At 48.6% G+C, this 22677-nt stretch overlaps 1 protein-coding gene across 2 annotated transcripts in view; it reads left to right on the top strand.

Annotated features, from left to right (window-relative positions):
* The first annotated feature begins 7906 nt into the window (after window positions 1–7906).
* ANKRD35 (ankyrin repeat domain 35) overlaps window positions 7907–22677 on the top strand; it is a 17118-nt gene continuing 2347 nt past the window's right edge. The window contains exons 1-11 of one of the 2 annotated variants that reach the window (XM_081815822.1): window positions 7907–8057; window positions 13337–13467; window positions 14251–14339; window positions 14693–14757; window positions 15578–15635; window positions 15827–15897; window positions 16205–16311; window positions 16946–17133; window positions 18008–18045; window positions 18212–20194; window positions 21982–22071. In XM_081815822.1, the coding sequence (XP_081671948.1) occupies window positions 8019–8057; window positions 13337–13467; window positions 14251–14339; window positions 14693–14757; window positions 15578–15635; window positions 15827–15897; window positions 16205–16311; window positions 16946–17133; window positions 18008–18045; window positions 18212–20194; window positions 21982–22071 (2859 nt within the window). In that variant the 5' untranslated portion in view covers window positions 7907–8018. The remainder of the gene's footprint in view (window positions 8058–13336; window positions 13468–14250; window positions 14340–14692; window positions 14758–15577; window positions 15636–15826; window positions 15898–16204; window positions 16312–16945; window positions 17134–18007; window positions 18046–18211; window positions 20195–21981; window positions 22072–22677) is intronic. The other variant, XM_081815821.1, reaches the window with a different exon arrangement.

The raw sequence follows: 22677 nt of genomic DNA, 5'->3' as shown, positions 1-22677 counted from the left end.
ATAGTGATTAAACATGTAAGTTTGTTTTTTTTTTTTATTTGCTTTACTGGAACTTTTCATAAGGAATTTCCAGATTGAACTTTTAATAGCCTCCGGAGGCCAGAGCCAAGCCAAACTGTTGTCATCAGACTTACCTGCAATACCTGTAGATTTGGGTATATTCCTCTTCTCGAGGTCCCCCAAATATCCTGAGGTTCCTGCACTTGCCAGGAGGTGACATTCTTGTGTTTTGTTTTGTTTTTTGAGATTTTATTTATATGAGAGAGAGAGACAGCACAGAGGGAGAGTGAGAGGGAGAAGCAGACAGCCCGATGCAGGACTCGACCCCGGGGACCCTGAGATCAGGACCCAAGCCAAAGGCCAGACGAAGGCAGACTTAATGGACGAAGCCACCCAGGCACAGCAGGAAGTGACATTCTTTACTCATCTGGTAAGGCTGCTGGGAACTCTGTGAACAAGGTATCAGGCCAACATTTCCAAGGGGCTCTATTGGCTCCATAGTCAACCTTAGTTCCTTAAAGCTGTCTCTGCATGTCTCTCTCAAATATGACATTTCAGTCAAAGCCTTGGTAATATAACCAATATTTCCAGTGGTGTCCTGGTATAAGGAGAACAGATTCTTATTGAAGTTATGCAAATAACTGTAATTGCCATGGAAGAAAGAATACTCATTAAGAGTTTCTGATTTCTGGAAGGTTTGGGTAGGGAGAAAAATTGCTTCAATTTGTTCATAAAAGAATATTTTATCATATTCCTGTAAGTCATGGATATTTTGAGAGAAAACTTCATCAGTCTGGAAGAGTAAACATTAGAGAACCAGCAATGTTTCAAATAAGAGTCATAAAAAACTGTAATCTTCTTCCTCAATTCATTCAGTTCTATGTTGTTAATTTTTGTTCTGTTTGAATTCAGCTTTCCTCTTAGTCCTGGAAATTCTTACCCAGTTCAATTTTATGATTTTAAAGATATCAAAAACCTGTATTTTTTTTTTTTTAAATTTTATTTATTTATTTGAGAGAGAGCACATGAGAGGGGTTAGGGTCAGAGGGAGAAGCAGACTCCCTGCCGAGCAGGGAGCCCGATGCGGGACTCGATCCAGGGACTCCAGGATCATGACCTGAGCCGAAGGCAGTCACTTAACCAACTGAGCCACCCAGGCGCCCAAACCTGTATTTGTTAAAAGTCCTTTTTATGAATCTCCTTGAAGACAAAACTCATTCTGTAAGAGCATCAGAACAAGAACTGTAAATGACAAAAAACTCAAAAATAGACAAGGTTGAAGATCTGATATGAGAGTTCATTATAATGCAATTGATAAGGAAATCGGTTATTTCTGTGACACATAACACTTTAATAATTAGAACGTCAAGTGATGACCTTATACCAAAACATATTAAAACTTAAGGAATTTTAGGGCGCCTGGGTGGCTTAGTCAGTTAAGCATCTGCCTTCGGCTCAGGTAATGATCTCAGGGTCCTGGGATCCCTGCTCAGTGGAGTCTGTTTCTCCTTCTCCCTCTGCCCCCCACCTCATGCTCTCTCTCTGTCAAATAAATAAAATCTTAAAAAAAAAAAAACTTGAGGAGTTCCATATAATTTCTAGAACAATTATAGCATTTACCCAAACAATGTAACCTATGGCTTATCATTATTAGTTTGACAGTGCTTCTGGAGTAACTTAACATACCAAATAAACAAGCCTAATTTGTCAAAAACTTCACTTACCATTTAAATCTCAGGAAGTGGGGCAACTGGGTGGCTCAATCAGGGAAGCATCTTCCTTCAGCTCCAGTCATGATCTCAGGGTCCCGGGATTGAGCCCCGCATCCGGCTTCCTACTCAGTGGGAAGCCTGCTTCTCCTTCTCCCTTTGCCTCTCCCCTGGCTCCTGTGCTCTCTCTCTCAAATAAATAAATAAAATCTTTAAAAATAGATAAATAAATAAACAAACCTCAGGAAGTTTGTTAAAAACCTTAGAAAGTTTTAAAGCACATATCTGAAAAGAATTACAGATCATTATAAATTTAATATTTACATTTAACCAAGGTGTCAAGAAGGGATTCTACAGGAAGCAATATAGTCGTTAGCAAAACTGAGCTCCTTTAACATCGAAACCTTTTAACTTTCTTAAGTAATCAAAGACAAAACATAGAAGCTTTGGTTTTTTTGGGCTGACAGAGGAAGAAAAGAGAAAAAAACTTTGTTTACATTTTCTTATCAAGAGCAGACCAACAATCCAAGAAAACTTTGTCTTTTTAACAAAGAGAAAAGGAGAATTTCAATCTTATACCACTGTACTTTTAAAATCCGTTCATTTCAAGCTTAGTCCTGACCGAATGTAAAATTCTTTCCCAAGGGAGAAAAGGTTATATAAGAGGATTTCTGGTTGAATGATGATTGTAAGCTTTTTGAGACCAGGAACCACATGCTATTCATCTTTGCCATCATAGAAATCATCTGTCAGGTACAGGTGGGGGATGAAAGGAGGCCGTGATCAACAATATGGCAGGAGGCTGTCAGGAATAAGCTCACAGCAGAGGCTCCATACCTCCATACCATCTATCCACCCAACAACTGGGCTGAGAGAGTCATAGTGTCTACACTGCACCAGTGAAGAAACTGAGGCTCAGGCTAAGCAACTGCCTGATGCCATACATTACATGTAGTGCTGAATGTGAGACTAAAACTTGGATTTGTCTGGCTCCAAAATCTCTATGCCTTCCACAACAATAAAAACTCAGAAGAGACAGACAAAGGAGGACTTTCACAGAACTGTAAAAATTGATCCAGTCACCAGATCATGAGATTAGTCAGAGCCCAATATGTAACCTTGGGGTTTTTTTTCTCATCTCACTCTTACAGCGGCCTGCACTGATGCTTTTTGATAAACATATGGCTTCCTTCTTATTCTAGAAAACACTGATTCTCAATGACAAAAGATGCATACTTAAGCAAACTAAGGATTATTCAGTAAACACTAAGGGCTGGACTGGAAAGACTGTTGTATTGCAGCTAGTTCTTTCTGTGAAGACAGTAGGATTATAAAATCAAAAGACAAGGTGGACTGTTTTCTGCTCAACCAAGCATATCTAAAGCACATGATAAGTTTGAAGCAATAATTTCTGTTATTTTAAGAAATGCTGCATGGAATTATTACCTGGTTGCAAGAAAACATCATGTAGAAGGATAATATTAGAAATTTAAAAGGAGCATGGACAAAAGTAAAAAAAAAATCTTTCCCAAAGAACTCCCTTTATAAACCGTCTATGACTTTCTTTTTCATTCAGAGTTTGTCCTAAGCCTTTTCTCTCTAAACAACCAGTCTCATTTTAGGACAGAATTACCTTCTTTTTCCCTCAACAAAATGTATTTCTACTCCTTATATCTTTCTCATGTATTTCCTATTTTCCCACATGCAGAGTTGCTTATTTCCATCAGTCCTAATTACATTTAGCAGAATTTTAACTCTTAGAAACCTTAGTCTCCAGTGAAAACTAAGTAGTAACCAACTGTGCACTGTCTGCTATATCAAAACTCTTTAGATCTGAAATCCATGAATACATTTCCTAATTTCTAAAAACATGCTTTTCCATAGTGCAATCTTTCAATAAAGCATAAAGCACGTTTGCAAAGAGACCCAGTTATCCTCAGTTTCTCTGTGATAAGAAGCCAAAGCTGGTAAACCTATGTTCAGTAATCAGTGCTTTAGTATTTTATCTTATTTGGAAAAGATTTAGATATCCAATGAATTCAATGCAATTTATCATTTAACTTAGCAAAACTTCAAAATTTCAGCTGAAAAGATTTTGAAAGCTATTTTAACAATTACCCATGAGAACTTTATGAGACAGACAAAATTAACTGTCATTTTAACCCATTTTGGGGGACAAATTGCAACAGAAATAACATGAGCTTATTTGACCTTTAGCAATCATTGGTAGAATAAAAGCTTTATATTTAATGCTGATAACTCCAAAGACATGTCTACCTTAATTAAACTAACGAACTTACATTAGCTTAAATACTGAATATGTTGCACACAAGTCAACCTAAAAGTCAGTCAATTTGTTTAAAAAGTCGCTGGGACTTTTCACTTTTTTTCAACTTTAAAGTCACTGTCAATTTTTAGCTGGGGCACCTGTGGGGAAATCTCAAGTGGGTGGTTTAAGTCCAGGGAGGGGTGCTTGTCACTCCTTGGTAACAAGGGTAGAAGGAGCCAAGGGCGGGCGCTGGAGACGCAGAGGACGTTACAGGAGTCAGTCACGCCAGCCGGCCCCTGGGGCTACAGAGACAGGAGGAGGGGGAGGAGGTGAGGTGTGGCCATCAAGGCTGAAGGCAGATAGAAGCCCAGAAAGCAGAGAAAGAGGACTCAGGGTCCTAGAGTTCAACAGCTCAGACAGATGAACAGACACATGTTTTCTTTCCACCAACAGAAAGTGAAAATACGCAGTCGATGTTGGGCCGGAGAAGACAGGGAACCTCCTCGAAACAAAAGGAGTTTTGGCAGCTGCTTGGGAATATTCCTCAAGGTCCGCATCCCAAAGTAGACTAACCACAGACGATTGGCTCCAATTATAGCCATTAACCCAGAGTGAATGAGGGAGAAACCCTCCCCTCCCCCACCATGCAACAAGAGCCAGGCAACATTCATCCAGTAGTCTCAAGATATATTTCTGACACACAAAAGAAAAAGCAAACAAATAGGAGACAGGTAACTCAGGGAAAAGAGGAAGGCATGTACATGATCTTGGCAGTAACCTGTTTACAAGAGAGACAAAGGGGAGCACATAGAGAACATGGCAGAACACAGTCAAATGGTGGATTAATAGAAGTAGGAGGGCCCAAGGCAGCTGAGCTGATGGTGGATTGAGGGATAAAGTGTGAGGAGAAAGGTGTCCTCAGGCCCTCTAAAGGTGTATGGAATAGATCAGGATTTTGGTACGGGGCCCTAAAGGCCTGACCATATGGGATTTCAGTCCAACTTCCCTGACACCTACAAAAAAGGTCTAACTGATAAATAGTACTGAAGTTTAAGGACCCATAAATGGGCCATTTTTCATCATTCTCCAGAGAATATTGAGGCCAGGCATTATCATAGAAGAAGATAAGATGCTTCTTTCAATCCTGTTGTCCAAATTGACTCCAGTGTGTTAGGAGACAGCCCATAGGGGAATCCTTTGGGACTGAAGAAGTTGAACCCATAGTCAATTCCTACAAAACGAATGAGGAGAATACATTAACTAACTGGGAGTCCATTACCAAAATCCCCCTTGGCTTCCGAATGGTGACCTGTCAGGAATATTGCTGAAGGTTCCTGGGGTTCAGAGTGGGGGGAGGTGTCCCTTTCTCTTGACTGCTCTGACACCTTTGTACTACCAGAGAAGGGATGTTGACCTCCCTTTGCTTCCCAATTGCAGACTACAGCGGGTGCTGGTGAATGGACTGAAACATTGCAGAGATTGGAGCTGCCTCTTTCCATTTTGGGGGACAACCAATAACGCTACCCTTTGTAAGCCTCTAGATCTAGCATTCATGGATGGGGTAGAGGTCCTGGCCTTTGTTAAGAAGGGGCAGCTATTTTTTTAAAACATTTTTTAATTTAAATTCAATTAATTGGGAAGCCTGGGTGGCTCAGTTGGTTAAGTGTCTGCCTTTGGCTCAGATCATGATCCCAGGACCCTGCGATCAAGTCCTGCATCAGGCTCCTTGCTCAGCGGGGAGCTTGCTTCTCCCTCTGTCTGCCACTCCCCCTGCTTGTGCTCTCTGACAAATAAATAAAATCTTTAAAAAAAATAAATTCAATTAATTAACATATAATGTATTACTGGTTTCAGAGGTACAGGCCTGTGATTCATCAGTCTTATATAATTCCCAGGGGTAGCTATTTTATATCTTATTAAGCATCACATATCTAAGCTAGAAGTACTTTCCATCTGAGAGCAGGACCGAGAACACCAAATAGCCCATGCGTAAGGACAAAATGATAGATATGAAAAAACAAAAGTATAGAACTCCTATCTAATCTGGGCAACTCTTTCTTTCTTTCTTTCTTCTTTTTTTTAAAGTAGGCCCCTTGCCCAAAGTGGGGCTTGAACTCACAACCTTGAGATCAAGAGCCACATGCTCTACCAACTGAGCCAGCCAGATGCCCCCAGGCAACTTTGTTGTGAGCTTTATCCATGATCCAGTCTCAAGGGAACAGTCTTCTGTTGGGTGAGTGCTCCAACTAGGTAATAGTTCCCACCAGTCCCTTTTGGGAAGCACACAGTCAGACCTATCTTGGATTTTGTGCTCATCAAGGGATCACGCCTGGTTATTTAGGGGAAACCTTACATGGGAGTCTTGAGATTGGCGGCTGTCTTAAAGACATATGTGGCCACCCCATGCCTGACAATAACATATGCATTAAAAGAACAGGAAAAATAGGAGAGTGATTTCTGAGCCCAATGCCTTTAGAGCTGAGGTAATAATGTCCAGCCAGGCAGCAAGAGTCTCTCCCTCCCTGTTGCGTAGCCATGTGCGAGAGGTCCTGTCCTGAGCACTTGGTCAAGACACATTCCAAAGGGTCATATTATTCAGAACATCTCTGAAAAAGAAAAAGAACAGGTAATAAACAAACACTGGGGGTAACGAAGGTTTACTAAGTTGCATTGACACTCTTGGATTCACTCCATTGTCCCCGTACGGGCCACCAAAAATGTTGTGGGATCATTGAGCGATGGTCAAGAAAGAATTCTTGAGATGTTGTATGGTGCAACTTGCTAAGTTTATTTAAGTAGCACAGAGATAGGACCAGTGGGCAGAAAGTGCTGAACTTTTGCTGCATGAAGCTGGTGGTTATATGCTTAGTGCTCAAGGGGGAGCGGGTGTACAGGGAGTATTAGATTATAAATGTCTTCTTTGAATTTCTACATTCACAAGATTTCTCTGGTGCTTATCATTCATTTCCATATTAACTATCAGCGAGATTTACAGGCAGTCATGAGATCCTTTAAGAATGTAGCCACCATCACATATTTGGTCCTTATTGAAACTATGCAGGCTATAGGTAAGCCTTTCAGGCTAAAGGTGAACATTTTTCTGCCTCTATCCCGCATCAAAAGGACAGACAGGCAGACCAGTTAGCTGCAACTGACTGTTCAGGCAAGAATTGCTGAGAATCTGAATTTTAAGGGCAGTGGAAATAGCGAAGACAATTTTGTGGGGTTTACTTCAGATGGGGACTGCTTAAAATAAGAATTCTCTCCTCCCCCTCTGCTATTTTCTAACTTAGAGGTTTGCGTTACAATATTAAGCCCGATCCCCCTTTCCCTCAGATTTTTGTTTCCCCAGATTGCGAAGGGTCATGCATCATTCGTGCTCAGTCCTCTGCTTTGCACCACAGTCTCCCCTCGTGTCCAAATAGCTCTCTTCAAAGCCTCTTTTGTGCTTGGGTTTTTGGTCCGGGAATGGGGGAAGGAAGCAGAGGTAACTAAGCGGGCCAGAAGTCTCTGGATATAATAAAAGTGTCGTCACCAGCTGTTAAAAATGACAGTTGGTAAGGCCACAGCGCACCCAGCGAATCCCGCCTCCTGTAGCGGCTCCTGGAGGACCAGCGGGGCCTGGGGGCGGGGCCGCAGTCTGAACGCGCGTGGGGGGGCGGGGCTGGGGGAGGAGTTTTGGCCCGAGCCCCAACGGTACCTTCTCCTGCTGAGTGGGTTGGAGCTGGAGGCGGGTTTGGTTTGGGAGGGCGAGGTTTCAGACCATGCCCAAGTCGCAGCCAAAGACTGCAGGTTTTCTGCTTCTGCAACGTCAGAGTTAGGGTAGGGCCAGGGGCGGAGTTTTAAGCCCCGTTCTCGGGCTCTTGTTTCTGATTGAACCCAGCGGGTCCTGGGGCGGGTCCTGGGGCGGGTCCTGGGGTGGGTCCCACTTGGCTTTTGACAGCTCTCTCTCGCAAAGCCGCAGCCGAGTCCCGTGGGTTCGGGAAACTGTAGCCCCGCTCTCCGCGCGTCCCCGTCCCCCCGTGGCCCCGGCCCCGGCCATGAAGCGCTTCTTCTCCTGCTCCAGCTCACAGGTGGCGGTAGGTGCCAAAATGTTTGGGAGGACGGGGCTGGGGTCTGAGCCCTGCGGTGACAGAAGTCTTGAATCCCGTCTTCATGCACCATCGCCTTTTCTCTTTCTGGGTCTTTCCAGTGCTTCCACTCCTGCAGTGCAGCCTGCCGGCCCTGCCTTCCTCAAGGCCCTGTCCCCTGGCCTCTGACTTGCCTTCCTAACCTCTGCCCTCCCCACGTTCCTTTCCGTTGGCCCTTTCTTGTCCTACTAGCATGTACACCCCCAACTCCTGAGATGTTTCCTGCAGCCCCTGTCTACTTCTGCTCTCTCCCAGTACTGAACACCTCCAAGCATCTGCCCTATCCCCAGCCCCCGCTCAGCCCCAAGTTCTGCTCTATGCCCCAAGTCCTGCCCCACGGCCCCATTTTCAGCCCTGACCTGTCCTCACAATTCTGCCCTCCCATAGGGCTCTATCCTTGCTGTTTCCTCTCGGCCCAGCAAACTTCCAGGCCCGTGCCTTCCCCTAGCCCTGGTTCATAGTCTACTCTGTCCCTGCCCCCATCTCGCCCCATGCCCCTTCCACTCTCGTTCTCTCATCAGCACCACTGCCCGACATCACTCCAACCCTCTTTACAACTGGTGCTCCCACACCAGCAGCCTCCGCCTGCCCCCCCATCAACCTCTGCGCCTCTCTTCTCGGTGGTTGTCCCACACCACTTTCCCCCCTTCCCCCCGATCTCCTCCTGCCTGCTCTCTGTGGGTTAATGTTGCAGTCCACCATCCTGACAGGCCCTGGCAGAGGAGGCATAGTTGGCTGGCTGCTCCCCAAGGAACTGGGTAAGTTGCCTGCAGAATCCACCCTGGCCAGCTCACTGCAGTGTCTGGTTATCAGACTGGCTCTTGGGCCAGTCAAGGCCTTCTGCCTGCTTCTCCCCAGAATCTTCCTTCATTCTAAACCCTCACCCAGTTGCTTAGGGCTTGTACTCTGCCTCCTTGGGCTGAGTTGAGGGGAAAGGCGACAGTAGGAGAAGAGGATAGAGTGGATGCACTCAGAGTTCCCAGTAGAAGTCACTCTACTCCCCACGTTCTCCCAGAACCCAACGCAAGGCCAATTACAGAAGGTGGGGCACAGAGAGAGAGTGTAGCTCTTTTCCCTGCAGATCTCTTATAGAGAGACCTCCTATCTGGGGATGGCATTTTCTGTGGAGATTGGGATTATGGCTCATTTAGAAGTGAGGTAGCCAACGACCTGTGGGAATATTACGTAGCCTAACCCGATTTACTGGTGTCATTCATAAGCAAACATGAGAAATGCTCAGCTCACACTCTTCAAGGGCAGGCCACAGAAGCTTGGAAGTGAGCGAGCTATGAGGCAAGAGTAGGAACTCTGTTGAGGCCTGTCCTTGTCCCACTTGTGATTGCTTCTTCACGTAGTCTCCACACACATAGCTCAACCAATCAAAATGCATTTACAGGATGATTAGTATAGGTACCAGAAACTGAGGCAACGCAGACTCTGTCTTAACTGATAATGATTTTCTTATTCACACGGATCCTTCCCTAGTGACTGAAAGTCCTCTGCATTGCCCTTCCCTTTCAGGTCTGTGGAGTCTGCCTGCCCTTAGGGATGGGGAGATTGTTTCATTTTTCCTGATTCTCCAATCCTTGGTCTCCAGTCTTTCCAAAGTTCTGGAGTGAGCAATGGACTGAATGTTGGAATTTGGAAATATCCCTCCCTCTGTTCTTCACCCCAGCTCTACAGAGTTTTGGCCATGAAGAATTTCCACCCATTCGAAACTCTCTTTAGTGTAACATGCTTATAGGAAGTAAATCAGGTGGATTTAGAACTATCTAGTTGGAAAGAAAACTGTTTTCTCAGTCAGGATGGGATCAAAAAGAACTTAAAAATAGGCCAGTGTCAGCTGCAAATTGTTTCCTCCTGAAACTTCCTCACCCTTATGATAAATTCCTCCACTCCCTGGGTGGCTAACCACTCTGAACCCGTTTGTCAGAGAAATAGTGTGACAGCCTTCTTGGCCACTCCCAAAGCCTCGCTTCCCAGTCATGCCAGACGATTGCCCCTGCCTGTCTCCACTCCCACCCCTGTGTCCAGGGCCAGAGCCCTGCGTCCTTCGATTGAGATCAGGACTGACAGGTCAGTGATCATTTTCAAATTAATCTAAGTTATCCAGAATATAGGAAGCTACACACACACACACACACAAACACACACACACACACACACAGCTCTTATGATCTCATTTTATTTTAGTCAAACAGGATGCCTTTGAGGGTGTCTTACATATTAGCTTACTCTACCTACGTAGGAAGTAGACCAGAAAATAGCTTTAAATATTTGGCACTTGAATCAGCTTAGAGGAATGTCAGTTGCATTAAAAAAAAAAACCGAAAAACTAAAAACCTGAGAGTCAGCTCCTGGTTCCTCTAGGCAGCCTTTCCGTTTCCACTCACCTGTCCTACAACTGTAGCCACTCTTTCTCTCTCTACTGTTGGTGTGTTCCATCTCAATAGGATGCTTATAGGCACACAGCCAGAGATTAGGAGAGGCTGCAATTAGTTCTACAAAAGCCCCCTAGTCTTGGCTACAGAAATACAAAGCTTATGCTTGTTTTTGAGTCTGCTGATTAATGTGGTGATTGCTCCCCGGAGGCTATGATGGTAATCCAGCGCCTCTTTTCTAAAGTGCTGGGATGAGCAATGGATGGATCTTCGAGTTTGGAAGCATCCCTCTGTCCTTCTTCACCCTAGCTCTGCAGAGGTTTGGCCATGATGAATTTCCACCTATTCTAAATTTCTCTTGGTAGAACAAGATTATGGGAAAAACATCAGGCAGATTTAGAGCCGTCTAGCTGGAAAGAAAAGTATCTACACTGCTAAGAAGCACCTTTACCGTCTCTACAGCCTGGCTGTTATACGTTGGCTGATACGAGCAAGGTCCCTTCCTCTCATGCCCCTGTATGGAGAATTCTGAACCCAGAATTGCTGGCACATCCAAAATGTGCCCAGCAAGGCTGGGAAGGATGGGGATTGTGCACTGACTATGTGGCAGACAATGTTAGGTGCTTTGTGGCCTGTTATATCATTAGGGAACTGAGGTTCCGAGAAGTTGTTACATGCCGAAATTCACAAGGGTAGGAAGTGATAGAATCCGGATTTTGAACAGAGAACTTCAGACTGAAGTCAACTGATGGCAGTGTCCTGCGGTGGAGGCATAATTGTAGCTTCCTGCTTTTTCTGAGGGTAACTGGTCCCCAAGGGACATGGGATGACATGTTCCTAGATCCCAGAGTCTGTTTGGTTTATGGAGCAGTCATTTGGCTTATTTTGTGCTTTGAGAGTTAACCTGTTTGGAGACTCTTCTCTGTGCGGGGAGTAGCATCTGGGGGTGGGTGGCTTTGGCCTGGAGGCATTCTTAGACTGTTTACATGGTAATAAGTAAACCTTCTTCCAGAGCTCTGTAGTAGTGTGTGTGGTCTGGTGGTGTGAACTGGGACTGGGCGCCTCGTTGCCGGGGTTCTAATCTCAATTTTGCCCCTATTTTGTGGTGTGACCCCAGACAGTTATTCAACCTCAGTGTGCTTCAGTTTCTCCTGCTTTCAAATAGATCCAATAATATCAGCCCCAACTCCTTTCCAGGGATGTTGAGAGGCTAATTGAAATAGCACTGGAGGGCGCCTGGGTGGCCCTCAGTTGGTTAAGCGACTGCCTTCTGCTCAGGTCATGATCCTGGAGTCCTGGGATCGAGTCCCGCATCGGGCTCCCGGCTCGGCGGGGAGCCTGCTTCTCCCTCTGACCCTATCCCCTCTCATGCTGTTTCTCTCTCTCTCTCTCTCAAATAAATAAATAAATAAAATCTTAAAAAAAAAAAAAGAAATAGCACTGGCAACGGCTGTGAAGAATTACAAGTATTACCTTAGAATCCATCTAGCCCCAGATCATTTTATGGCTTGGACATTTCAACTCTTCCCTGTTTTTGCTACATAATTTGCCCTGACTAGGTAAACAGTATTTGAAAATTAGTTATTTGACCCTATTTTTCCGTAGACCCTATTTTTTCCCACCTCCTCCCAAAGCCTCTTTCTTGTTGAGATTACACCTCATAAAATGTAAAGTGCCACCACTAATCCTTCACCACTTCCTGTTCGGTTATAAGAATACCACACACTTGTATGGCTTTTTCCAGTTTACAAATATACCTTATATGAGGTTAGCTCATTTAATGCTCACAACGTGACGAGGTAGTTATTATTTCCCACATGTTAGCGATGAGGACACAGAGGTGTTCAATCGCTTACCCCGGGTCACATAGCTGAGAAAGTAGCTGAGAAAGTAGCTGATCCAGGCCCTGAACTCAGGCCTGCTGACATAATATTCATTCAGGACCCTTTTCACCATCCTACAGACGTTTGCATCCCTTCTTCCTTTCCCTTTCCCTCTCTGGAGCCAACCAGGCCATTCTGTACTTTCAGCCCTGGGTGTTTTTACACGGCTCTCTTTCATGTCCTGTGATACCTCAATTATTGTAATTACCCCACCACCCCCTGCCGAAGTCAAGCTGAAATGATAGAACAATGCATGCCCAGGTGTGGCTTTTGCCTGGGACAGCTGCTCCCTGGCAGAGAAAAGAGGAGGGAGGGCAGGGGAGGGAGGAGCAGGGGAGCTGCCTCTTTCTGCGTCTGCAGGCCTAGCTAGAGACCTATCTTTGCCTTTAGCCGGAAGGGGAAAGCCAACCAGCTAAAGGGCATAGAAACGAGATGGGAAAACAGAAACTCTGCTTCCCCTCCTAGTTTTGGGGCCCAAAGCCAAACGGCAGAGATGGTATGGCTGGGTATTTGGACTCCTAGCTGTAATGCGAAGCTAGGTGCCTTGATTTCTCATAAATCCGAGGACAAGAAGCAGAGCAGCCTGGGGAGGTGAGAGGTAATGTGAGCCCAATTGGGAGTGGTCAGTGTGGCTCAGTTTGCTCCAGCAAGACCTAGAGAGCAAAAGGGAATGGCATCATGGCTAGGATTGCTCTGAGCTTGTGCACCTAACAACAATAATCACATGATGATTAAAAAAAAAAAAAAAGGACATCTAAAATACCATGCATTCAGTACTAGAACAAGATTTTTAATCCAGGAGTCCAAGCACTTTTTGATCCAGGACTGACAATAACCAGCAGTAGTTTCTCAGTGGCATACGGATGTCCCTTTTCCCCTGCCGGGCTTCGTAACCATCTCCTTCCTTCCTTTTCCCACCCCAACCCCGCCGCCTGTGTTCACACAACCTGTGGCCCTGGACCAGGTGGAGAGATGGAACCGCCGTGATCAGAAGCTGCTGGAGGCGGTGCAGCGGGGGGATGTGGGGCGCGTGGCGGCCCTGGCCTCGAGGAAATCGGCCCGACCCACCAAGCTGAACTTGAATGGCCAGTCCCCGTAAGTGAGCCCTCCCAAGCCGCCCCCCGCCTTGATATGTGGTTCCCATTAAAAGCCTTAAATCCCAATATGAGGTAGGACCAGGAAGGCCTACAACCCCAGAGCCCTTTTTGTCTCAATCAGCAAGCGTATCCATCAGTGTTTGCTACGTATCAAGTGCTGCACACAGTGAGGGAAGAGATATTGTCTCTGAGTCTGACCCGTCTCACAGCCCAGATTGACAAAACTGGCAAAAAAAAAAAAAAAAAGTACATAAAGCCCATGAAATAAACAGAAAACTGGTACATTCATTAAATACAGCGTTTATTTATTGCACAAGTAGGAGGGTGTGTAGTTTGGGAAGTTAGGAACAAAGTGGTAGTGGCCACGAGCATCACAGGGCTAGACGGAGTGATTTGGACGAGACGGATATTATCCCTTGTCCCTTCCAATGTCCAGCCCTCTGCTCTGCTCTGGCTGCCTCCTCCTATGACAGCCCAGTCTGTTAAGGGTCGTGTGGTGAGAGCAACAGGTCGTTGTGTTCCGTGGACGCCCGTGCGATAGGTTGGGTTGCTTGAGGCCTGTGTAGCTCTTACTTCTGCCTTCGCTTCCAGCCGCCTCTGGCTCTGTGACAGTAAGCCACAGGGCCTTCTCCTCAGGAAGTCAGACTGGGGGAACTTCCTTGTCTGCTTTGGGGATTGGCTTTGGGGTAAAGGAGCATGACAGGCAGTGCTTATGAAGATTCTCGTATCCCTCATCCCCTGGTCCCCTCATCCTTCTGCTCCTTGGCCTTGATTCTGGCAGGTTCCATCTGGCAGCCTCCAAAGGCCTGACAGAATGTCTAACCATACTGCTTGCGAACGGGGCTGACATCAACAGCAAGAATGAGGACGGTGAGTTAGCCCGTGCGCTGGGCCCCGCGGCGGGCCTCTCCCTTTATAGCAGCCGTGGTGGGGGCCAGCTCCTGGAGGTTCCAACTGTAGACCCCCACTGCTCTCCTCGTCAGGTCTGGCCAGCATCCTTCCAGGGCTCCCCTCCCTGCAAGCTGGCTTGACCTCACCTCCGCTCCCACCTCCACCGCAGGTACCAGGCACTCGGGGAACAGGAATTTCTGGCCCCGTGGGGCTGAGAGCTTCTCTCTCTAATCTTCCCCTGATTATCTGTGCGTCTCTTGCCTTCCCTCCCTGTGAGTCACCGGCATGCAGGGGGCCTCCCACCTTCCATCTCCCCCTCTTCCTCTTTCCAGGCAGCACTGCCCTGCACCTGGCCACCATCTCTTGCCAGCCACAATGTGTCAAAGTCCTGCTGCAGGTAAGAGCAACCTCTCAATACTGCTCTTATGAAGGGAAGAAGGGGGCCCAGAATCTTCTAACTTGGTCTTGTAGTCATATGCAATCTTTGGTCAAATGGACCGCTCTCATCCCCAGTAAGAGAAGTGGTAATCCTGTACTCATCAATTCACAAACATTTATGTGACACCTACCATGTGCAGATACCACGCTTAAGGCGGCCCTTGAGGGCAGGTCATAAAGCAGAGTTCCCGGGGACTGCCGGCCAGTCATCCATATGCCTTTGGCAGAGCCCCTGCGCGGACCAAGTGCTGAGAGGCTGGGCAGGTGGAAGGAGGCCAGAGGTGTTCAAATTAATGCAAACTTCCACTGCCTGCTTTTAAGGAGCTTGCAGTCTAGGAGCACTAAGAGAAATATATATGTGAAATGACACACAGGCAATCTATAAACCTGTCTCCAAACGCATAAAAGGCACAGTTCAACAGGCCACTGGGCAAAGGGCTGTTCTGCTTTTGTTCTTCCCGGATCTTTCCAAGTTCCCCAATTTGTATCCTAAAGTACCACGCATGGCCTCAGGTGTCACTTTCCCTAACATGCTTATTTGTCTATAATCTGATTTTTCTTAGGCCCTAGGTTTAAGAACAGGGGCTGAAATTCAAGGCTGCCTGTCATCTGCAAGGAGTGGACTGGGCTTGCCTAGTAGTTGGCCAGAGCCACGGTCCTCCTTCCCCTCCCCGTAGTACTATGGAAGTTGGCGAGCCAGCGGGGGCGGGGGGGGGGGGGGATGGGATAAGGACGGTACCGCCATGCCCCATGCTGCTTCCCTTTGTGGCTGTTTGCAGCATGGTGCCAATGAAGATGCTGTGGATGCAGAAAATCGTAGTCCGTTGCACTGGGCAGGTGTGTGCCAGGGGACCACTGGGACACAGGGCTGCAGGGACCACAGGGCGGAAAGGGAGGGGAGGACGACGTTTGGAGAGCAGGGCAGGCCAGGGCTGACTGCTGAAATGGTTGGAGGGAATGCTGGGTCATAGTCTGACTAGGTGTCCTTCCTGCTTCTCCTTCACCCTATCACCCCTCGACCCTCCCAGCCTCCTCTGGCTGTGCTTCAAGTGTGCTCCTGCTGTGTGACCATGAAGCCTTCCTGGACGTCCAAGATAACGTGAGTGTCAGCTGGGCGGGGCCCCGCACGGGGAGGCTGTTGCTCTCTCTGAGCTTGCCTGGCTAAGCTCTGGGACCAGGGCTTGTGCACAGCCCCTTTTCCTTCTCCCCCCTGCTCCTCCTACTTTTCCTCGCAGAGAGGTTAGGCCTTATCTTCTGGAGAGCTTCGAACCTTTCAGAAAACAGGATTTAGCCCCTGCATCTGGGCTTTTTTTCTGGAGAGGTGTTGGAAGAGGGCCGTTGGTAGAATTGTCAAGCCCCTGGCTCCCCCTGGCTCCTCATGAACTCCCTTCCCACACTCCGTGCAGGACGGAAGGACACCCCTGATGATTGCTTCGCTGGGTGGTCACGCAGCTATCTGCTCACAGCTACTGCAGAGAGGTGCCCGAGTTAATGTCACGGACAAGGACGACAAGTGAGCCTTCCCATCTCCCCAGCCCACAGCCAGACACTGACCACTCTAGAAATGAGCCACTGGGCAAGTGTGTGTGTGCGTATGGGCGCGCACGTGTGTGTGTGTGTGTGTGTGTTGCAGAAGAAAGATTGGTTTCTGTTTTCTTGGGAACCTCCTTCCTTCCGAGCAGTTGTTTGGAAGAGCTGCCTGCTACTTTGCACGTTTCCTCTCCGGGAGTTGAGAAAGTTTTCCTTAGACTTTCCTATTCAGCTGCTACCACCACCATCTTCCCGGCATAGATGACTCTGGAAGTAGAATCAATACTTCTGGATCCATTAGTTCAGTTTACCGGTTTTCAAACTATCTTCTAAACAATGGAATCCTTTTTCCAATAAAGAATTTATGCAGAACCTCAATATATAAAAGATGAAAAGAGAGCCCTTCTACTTGGCCCCCGGCTTTCTGATGTTGCAGCTCCAAGGCGGGGCATTTGAAAAGTTCTGGTCTGGTCTAATGCTCTGCCGTTGGCTGGCGTGGGTCTGTGGTTCTCCTTGCCACATGGAGTGAGATCTGGCTCTGTGAGTGGGATTTCTGGAAGCAGGACTGCTGGATTTCTGGGGGGAAAGCCTATGCCCAGATTTGTCCCAACCCACAGATCGGCTCTGATCCTGGCCTGTGAGAAAGGCAGCGCGGAGGTGACCGAACTGCTCCTGAGCCACGGAGCGGATGCAGGGGCAGCGGACATCATGGGGCACGACGCTCTGCATTATGCTCTCTGCACCCAAGACGGGGCGCTGTGCCGGCTACTGCGGCAGGCTCTGAACCGGCGGGGGCAGCAGGGAGGTAAAGCCCAGTCCCTTCTGTGACTTCAAAATTCTCCTTGATAGCCTTAGGATCCAAGAAGCTTCTTAGAATGCCTTTTATTCCCATAAAAATAATCCCTCTGACGAATAATTGTCACTTTAGTTGAGAGTTTAACTTATTTATTTATTTTTTATTTATTTTATCTTTTAAAGATTTTATTTATTTATTTGATAGAGAGAGACAGAGCGAGAGAGGGAACACAAGCAGGGGGAGTGGGAGAGGGAGAAGCAGGCTTCCCGCTGAGCAGGGAGCCCGATGCGGGGCCCCATCCCAGGACCCTGGGATCATGACCTGAGCCGAAGGCAGACGCTTAACGACTGAGCCACCCAGGTGCCCCGAGAGTTTAACTTATTTATTGCTGCTACTGTGAAATGGCCCCCAATTCCCAAAAGCCTGGTCACAAAATGCCTTAAAGCAGCCTTGTCTCCCCCTGAAGGCCACTGTGGCTCGTACTACTGCTAGCTAGCATTTGCGAGCTGCAATTGTATTTCTATTTGTGTGGTTTGCTGGTCACTCTCCATCTCCCCTACTAGACTGGAAACCCCTCAGATGACAGGCCACTGCTGTTTTGCTCACCACTGAGGTCCTGGTGCCCATCAATGCCTGGCACAGTGTCCAACAAATGAGTGAGCAAACAACATGAATGAGCTGGCCCATCTCTGGGATAAGGGAACCAAGGATGCTAGATACTTGGGGACCCATTCATCAGGGGTGGCTCCCGGCACCACAAAGACATGTGTGGGAAGATTCATCACACTGGGGGACTGTTCCTCTCAGAAAAAGTCTGAAGATAAAGTGTGGGCTCAAAAGGGCCTGTCTCCACTCTCATTTTCCCCATGTTTTTTTCATATAGGTCAGGGGCTTGTTCAACATCCAGATCCTGCCTCCCAGGTAAGCCCCTGTGTGCCTTTTGCTTCTGCCCCACCCCAGGCTGTCCCACTGGGGTCTCCCCCAGGTAGTGATCCTTGGGGGCATCGAGATAGTCTGAGAGAAGAAAGGCCTCCCTGGGGCTAGGCTAGCTGCCTGTCTTTTGTTCACTGTTCCTTCTTCTACGTAGGCCTCTCCATGTGAGCTTCAGGAGGGTTCTCCACCTAAGAGCCCGGGGAGAGCCGAGCCCCGGGAGGAGCAGGACGAAGAGGAAGAGGAAGACCCATGCTCAGATGAGTGGAAGTGGAGGTATGAAGAGGAGCAGAGGAAGGTTTCTCAGTTGGAGCAAGAGCTAGTGCGAAAGACTGAAGAGGCGAAGGCTCAAGCTGCAGCCTACCTGGGCCTGGAGAACCAGATTCGAGAGCAGGCGCGGGAGCTGGGGCTCCTCCTATCTCAAGAGCCTGGAGCTCCGGGAGGGCAGGGCTCTAGGGCCCGGCCCGGGGGAGATGGCATGGAGCAGGGCTGTCCCTTGGGCCTGCTGGCCGAGCGCATTCAAGACCTAAGGAAGCAGCAGTGGGCAGCCAGGCTGGTATCAGCGTCTAAGAAGGCTGGGGATTCAGCCTCAGGGGCGACTCAGCGTGAAAGCCACGGAAGGTTCCAGCCAGAAGACCAAGAGGCGCCCCAGAGCCCAAGGTGGGAGACTGCTGTGAGAGCCACAGGACAGCAGCTGAGCAGCAACGGGGGACAGGCCCCAGGGCCTGAGCATACTGACAAGCCACCAGCCGGTCTGAAAGAGAGGCCCCAGGCGCCAGGGGCGGACCCAACAGGCACAGTGGCAGAGCCCGGGGCAGCCATGACCTGGCTCCTGCTACAACTGAGTGAGGAGCTGGCTGCCGTGTGGCGAGAAAAGGATGCTGCCTGGGGGGCTCTGTCCAGACCCGTCCTGGAGGGGGCTCTGGGGACGCCGCGGGCTGAGGCGGCAGCAGCTGCCTGGGAGAAGATGGAGGCCAGGCTGGAGCAGGTGCTGGTGAGGCTGGATCGGGCAAAGGCAGGATTACAGGCCCCTGCCCAGGAGCCCAGACAGCGAGCCCCAAAGGCAGGCCCAGCGACCATCCCCAAAGAGAATGAAGGGAGGGAGAAGAGGGCTCCTGGGGCCCGCGGAGAGCCTCTGGGGGTCCCTGGAGGGGAACGGATGCCCGGCGGAGGTCTGGCAAAGGGACAGCTGGAGAGGGAGGTCGCAGCCCTGAGACGGAGCAACGGTGACTTGCTGGAGGAGCTGGGGGAGCTGGGGCAGGAGAGGCAGCGGTTGCAGGGGGAGCTGCAGTCCCTGAGCCAGCGGCTGCAGCGGGATTTCGTTCCCAAGCCAGAGGCGCAGGTCCAGCTGCAGCAGCTGCGGCGGAGTGTGGGGCTGCTGACGGATGAACTGGCCATGGAGAAGCAGGCCACCGAGAAGCTGCGGAAGCGCCTGGCCTCCCAGAGCAGTGGCCTCCAAGGGCTGTGGGACTCCCTGCCGCCAGACCTGGTGGGCAAGGCGGGCGCGGGGCGCGCGGCGGCGGAGCGCCTGGAGGAGCTGCAGGCCGGCATCGGCGCCCTGGTGGAGCGGCACCGCGAGGCCGGGAAGGCGCTGGCTCGCCTGGAGGAGGAGAACCAGCAGCTGCGGGGGCCCCCCGCCCCACGCGGGCAGCCGGGCACCTTGTCGGAGGCCCCAGCACCCCTCCAGGTGGCCGCTCTGGAGCAAGACCTGGGGAAGCTGGAGGAAGAGCTGCGGGCCGTCCAGGCCACGATGAGCGGGAAGAGCCAGGAGATCGCGAAGCTGAAGCAGCTGCTCTACCAGGCCACCGAGGAAGTGGCCGAGCTGCGCGCCCGGGAGGCGGCCGGCCTGCGGCAGCACGAGAAAACTCGGGCCTCGCTGGTGGCCCAGGCCCAGGCTTGGGGCCAGGAGCTGAAGGCTCTGCTGGAGAAGTACAACGCGGCGTGCCAGGAGATGGGGGAGCTGCGCGAGGCTGTGGCTGAGGAGCGCCGCCGCAGCGAGGACCTGGCGGCGCGCGCGGCCGAGCAGGAGCGCCAGGCCGCCGAGATGCGCGCGCGCTCCCAGCAGTTTGAGAAGACCGCCGAGCAGTTCAAAGACAAGGTGGACCACCTCATCGCGGCTTGCCGGGACAAGGAGGCCAAGGTGAGCCGGCCAGGCAGCCAGCGGGGAAAGTGTCCGGGCGTTTAGGGCGTTGCTCACCTGCATCGATGTTCGTTTAGTCAGCTTAATACCTTTAACAGAGCAGCAGTCATTGGCGAGGGCCACTGTGTGCAAAGACCATCACCACTCCCCGGTCTCAGGGATTTGCGGTTGAGATCGGAGGTGAGGCTAAGGAGGAAACAGAAGGGAGAAGGGGGCTTAAGTATTACGATTTGGGATTCAGGGTTCAGAAGCAGTGCGGTCCGAGCGAGCTAGCTACTGCCCTGGAGTACTATGGTTTATTAGCACGTTCACTTACAAAGTAGATTAGCACAGGAAGAGGCCTGATAATGTGGTCGGTTGCTGGGGTTTTGCTAGGGTTCTGGGGAGGTAACTGGGCGGGGGGGGGGGGCCTGATGGGGTTAGAAAAATAGACTAGCCTGTAGCTCCCCTTCTCCCCTCCCACTCCAATCAGAGCGAGTCCTACAGAAGATTTCCATTGGCAAAGAGAACCCCAAAGCAAATAAAAACATGTGGAAACCACTGTGTTAGAAACCTGAGCTTCCCAATGATTGCTCCAGAAGTCCATTTACGAATGAATTTAGTAATTTTAGAACCACCTATAAAACGAATGAAATCAGATGTCTTATTAAAAGTTGTGCACATGGTCAAATGTGGAATGATTTAAAAATATAGAGAGTATATGTTTTGCATAATATAGAGGGCAGGCAAATAGCAGGAATGTTATACAGAATAGCAATCAGTGTGGGATGGGGCTAATTAAAGAAAGGAGGAATTTTGTGTTGGTGTTGAAGGAAAAAATGAGGTAGACAAATGGGCAAAAGAAAATAGTGTAGTCTGACATTGTTTGGATTTGAAATTCAGTTTCAAAACTTACTGCTTGATCTTGGGTGAGTTCTCTAAAGCCTCCAAGTCTCATCTAAGCCTCAGTTTTCTCATCTATAATATGGGGATAATGATAGGTTGGTCAGGAAGATTATGTTAATAAGACATTATATTTAAAATACTCAAATTGATTCTTGGTAAATGGTAAGCACTCAATAAATAAAAGTTAGCTAGTTTTATAATTCCAACTGCCCCCATTCCTATTACTGCTGGTTATCATTAATCAGGTTTGTGCCTCAGCCTCACAAACCACAAAAACAAAACCCATCTCTATTTCTCAGCGGTCAGCAGAGCCACAAGTAGGTCAGGATCCAGTACAGACTTAAGAGCATGGACCATGGGGGCGCCTGGGTGGCTCAGACGGTTAAGTGTCTGCCTTCGGCTCAGGTCATGATCCCAGGGTCCTGGGATCGAGTCCCGCATCGGGCTCCCTGCTAGGCGGGGAGCCTGCTTCTCTCCCTCTGCCTCTGCCTCTCTCTCTCTCTCTCTCTCTCTGACTTTCATGAATAAATAAATAAAAAAAATTAAAAAAAAAAAAAAGAGCATGGACCATGAACTCAAAGAGACCTTGGTTCAGATCATTATTTCATTACTTATTAGCTGCATGATTTTGACAAGTTACTTAACTCAGTCTCCTTATCTACAAAATGTGGATACTAATACTTCCCTCAGTGAAGTATCGTTCTTCTCAGAACAGAAGAAGAGCTGTCTTGAGTATTAATTGAGACAATATGTGTAAAAATATCTCGCATATATTACATATATGTATATATGTATGGCATATATATTACCCACTAAAAGGAAGCTGACCTTGACCCTGGGTGGTATTGGGGTGGGAAAAGCCTTGGGCCTCATCGGTTCCCTTTCTTTCCTTGTGGTGTCAGATCAAGGAATTGTTGAAGAAGCTGGAGCAACTTTCAGCGGAGGTCTTAGCAGTTCGGGGAGAAAATGCTCGCCTTGCCCTGCAGCTGCAGGTACGTTCTGGCCCTCGGGGAAATAGACACGGCTAGAGAAGAGGGTGGCCAATGGAAGTGATGTATGTGTGGGAAAGATTCTGGGAATTGTAGAGGCCTGGCCAGGCAGTGGTCCAGGCTGGGCCAGAGGTGGGCCAAGGGAGCCCACATGGCATAGCTGACCACTTCATTCTTCTTTTTTTTTTTTTTAATTTTTATTTAAATTCAATTTAGTTAACATATAGTGTATTATTAGTTTCAGGAGTAGAATTTAGTGATTCATCAGTTGCATAGAACACCCAGTGCTCATTCCATCAAGTGCCCTCCTTAATGCCCATCACCCAGTTATCCCATCCCCCCAGCCCCCTCCCCTCCAGCAACCCTCAGTTTGTTTCCTATAGTTAAGGGTCTCTTATGTTTTGCCTCCCTCTCTGTATTTATCTTATTTTTCCTTCCCTTCCCCTATGTTCATCTGTTTTGTTTCTTAAATTCCACATATGAGTGAAATCATATGGTATTTATCTTTCTCTGACTGACTTATTTTGATTAATATAATACCCTCTAGTTCCATCCACATTGTCACAAATGGCAATATTTCATTCTTTTTTTTTTTTAATTTTTTTCTTT

This window comes from Leptonychotes weddellii, chromosome 4, assembly GCF_054177405.1.
Source record: "Leptonychotes weddellii isolate Sample4059 chromosome 4, ASM5417740v2, whole genome shotgun sequence".
NCBI lineage: Eukaryota > Metazoa > Chordata > Mammalia > Carnivora > Phocidae > Leptonychotes > Leptonychotes weddellii.
This window is presented reverse-complemented; position numbering and strand designations above follow the sequence as displayed.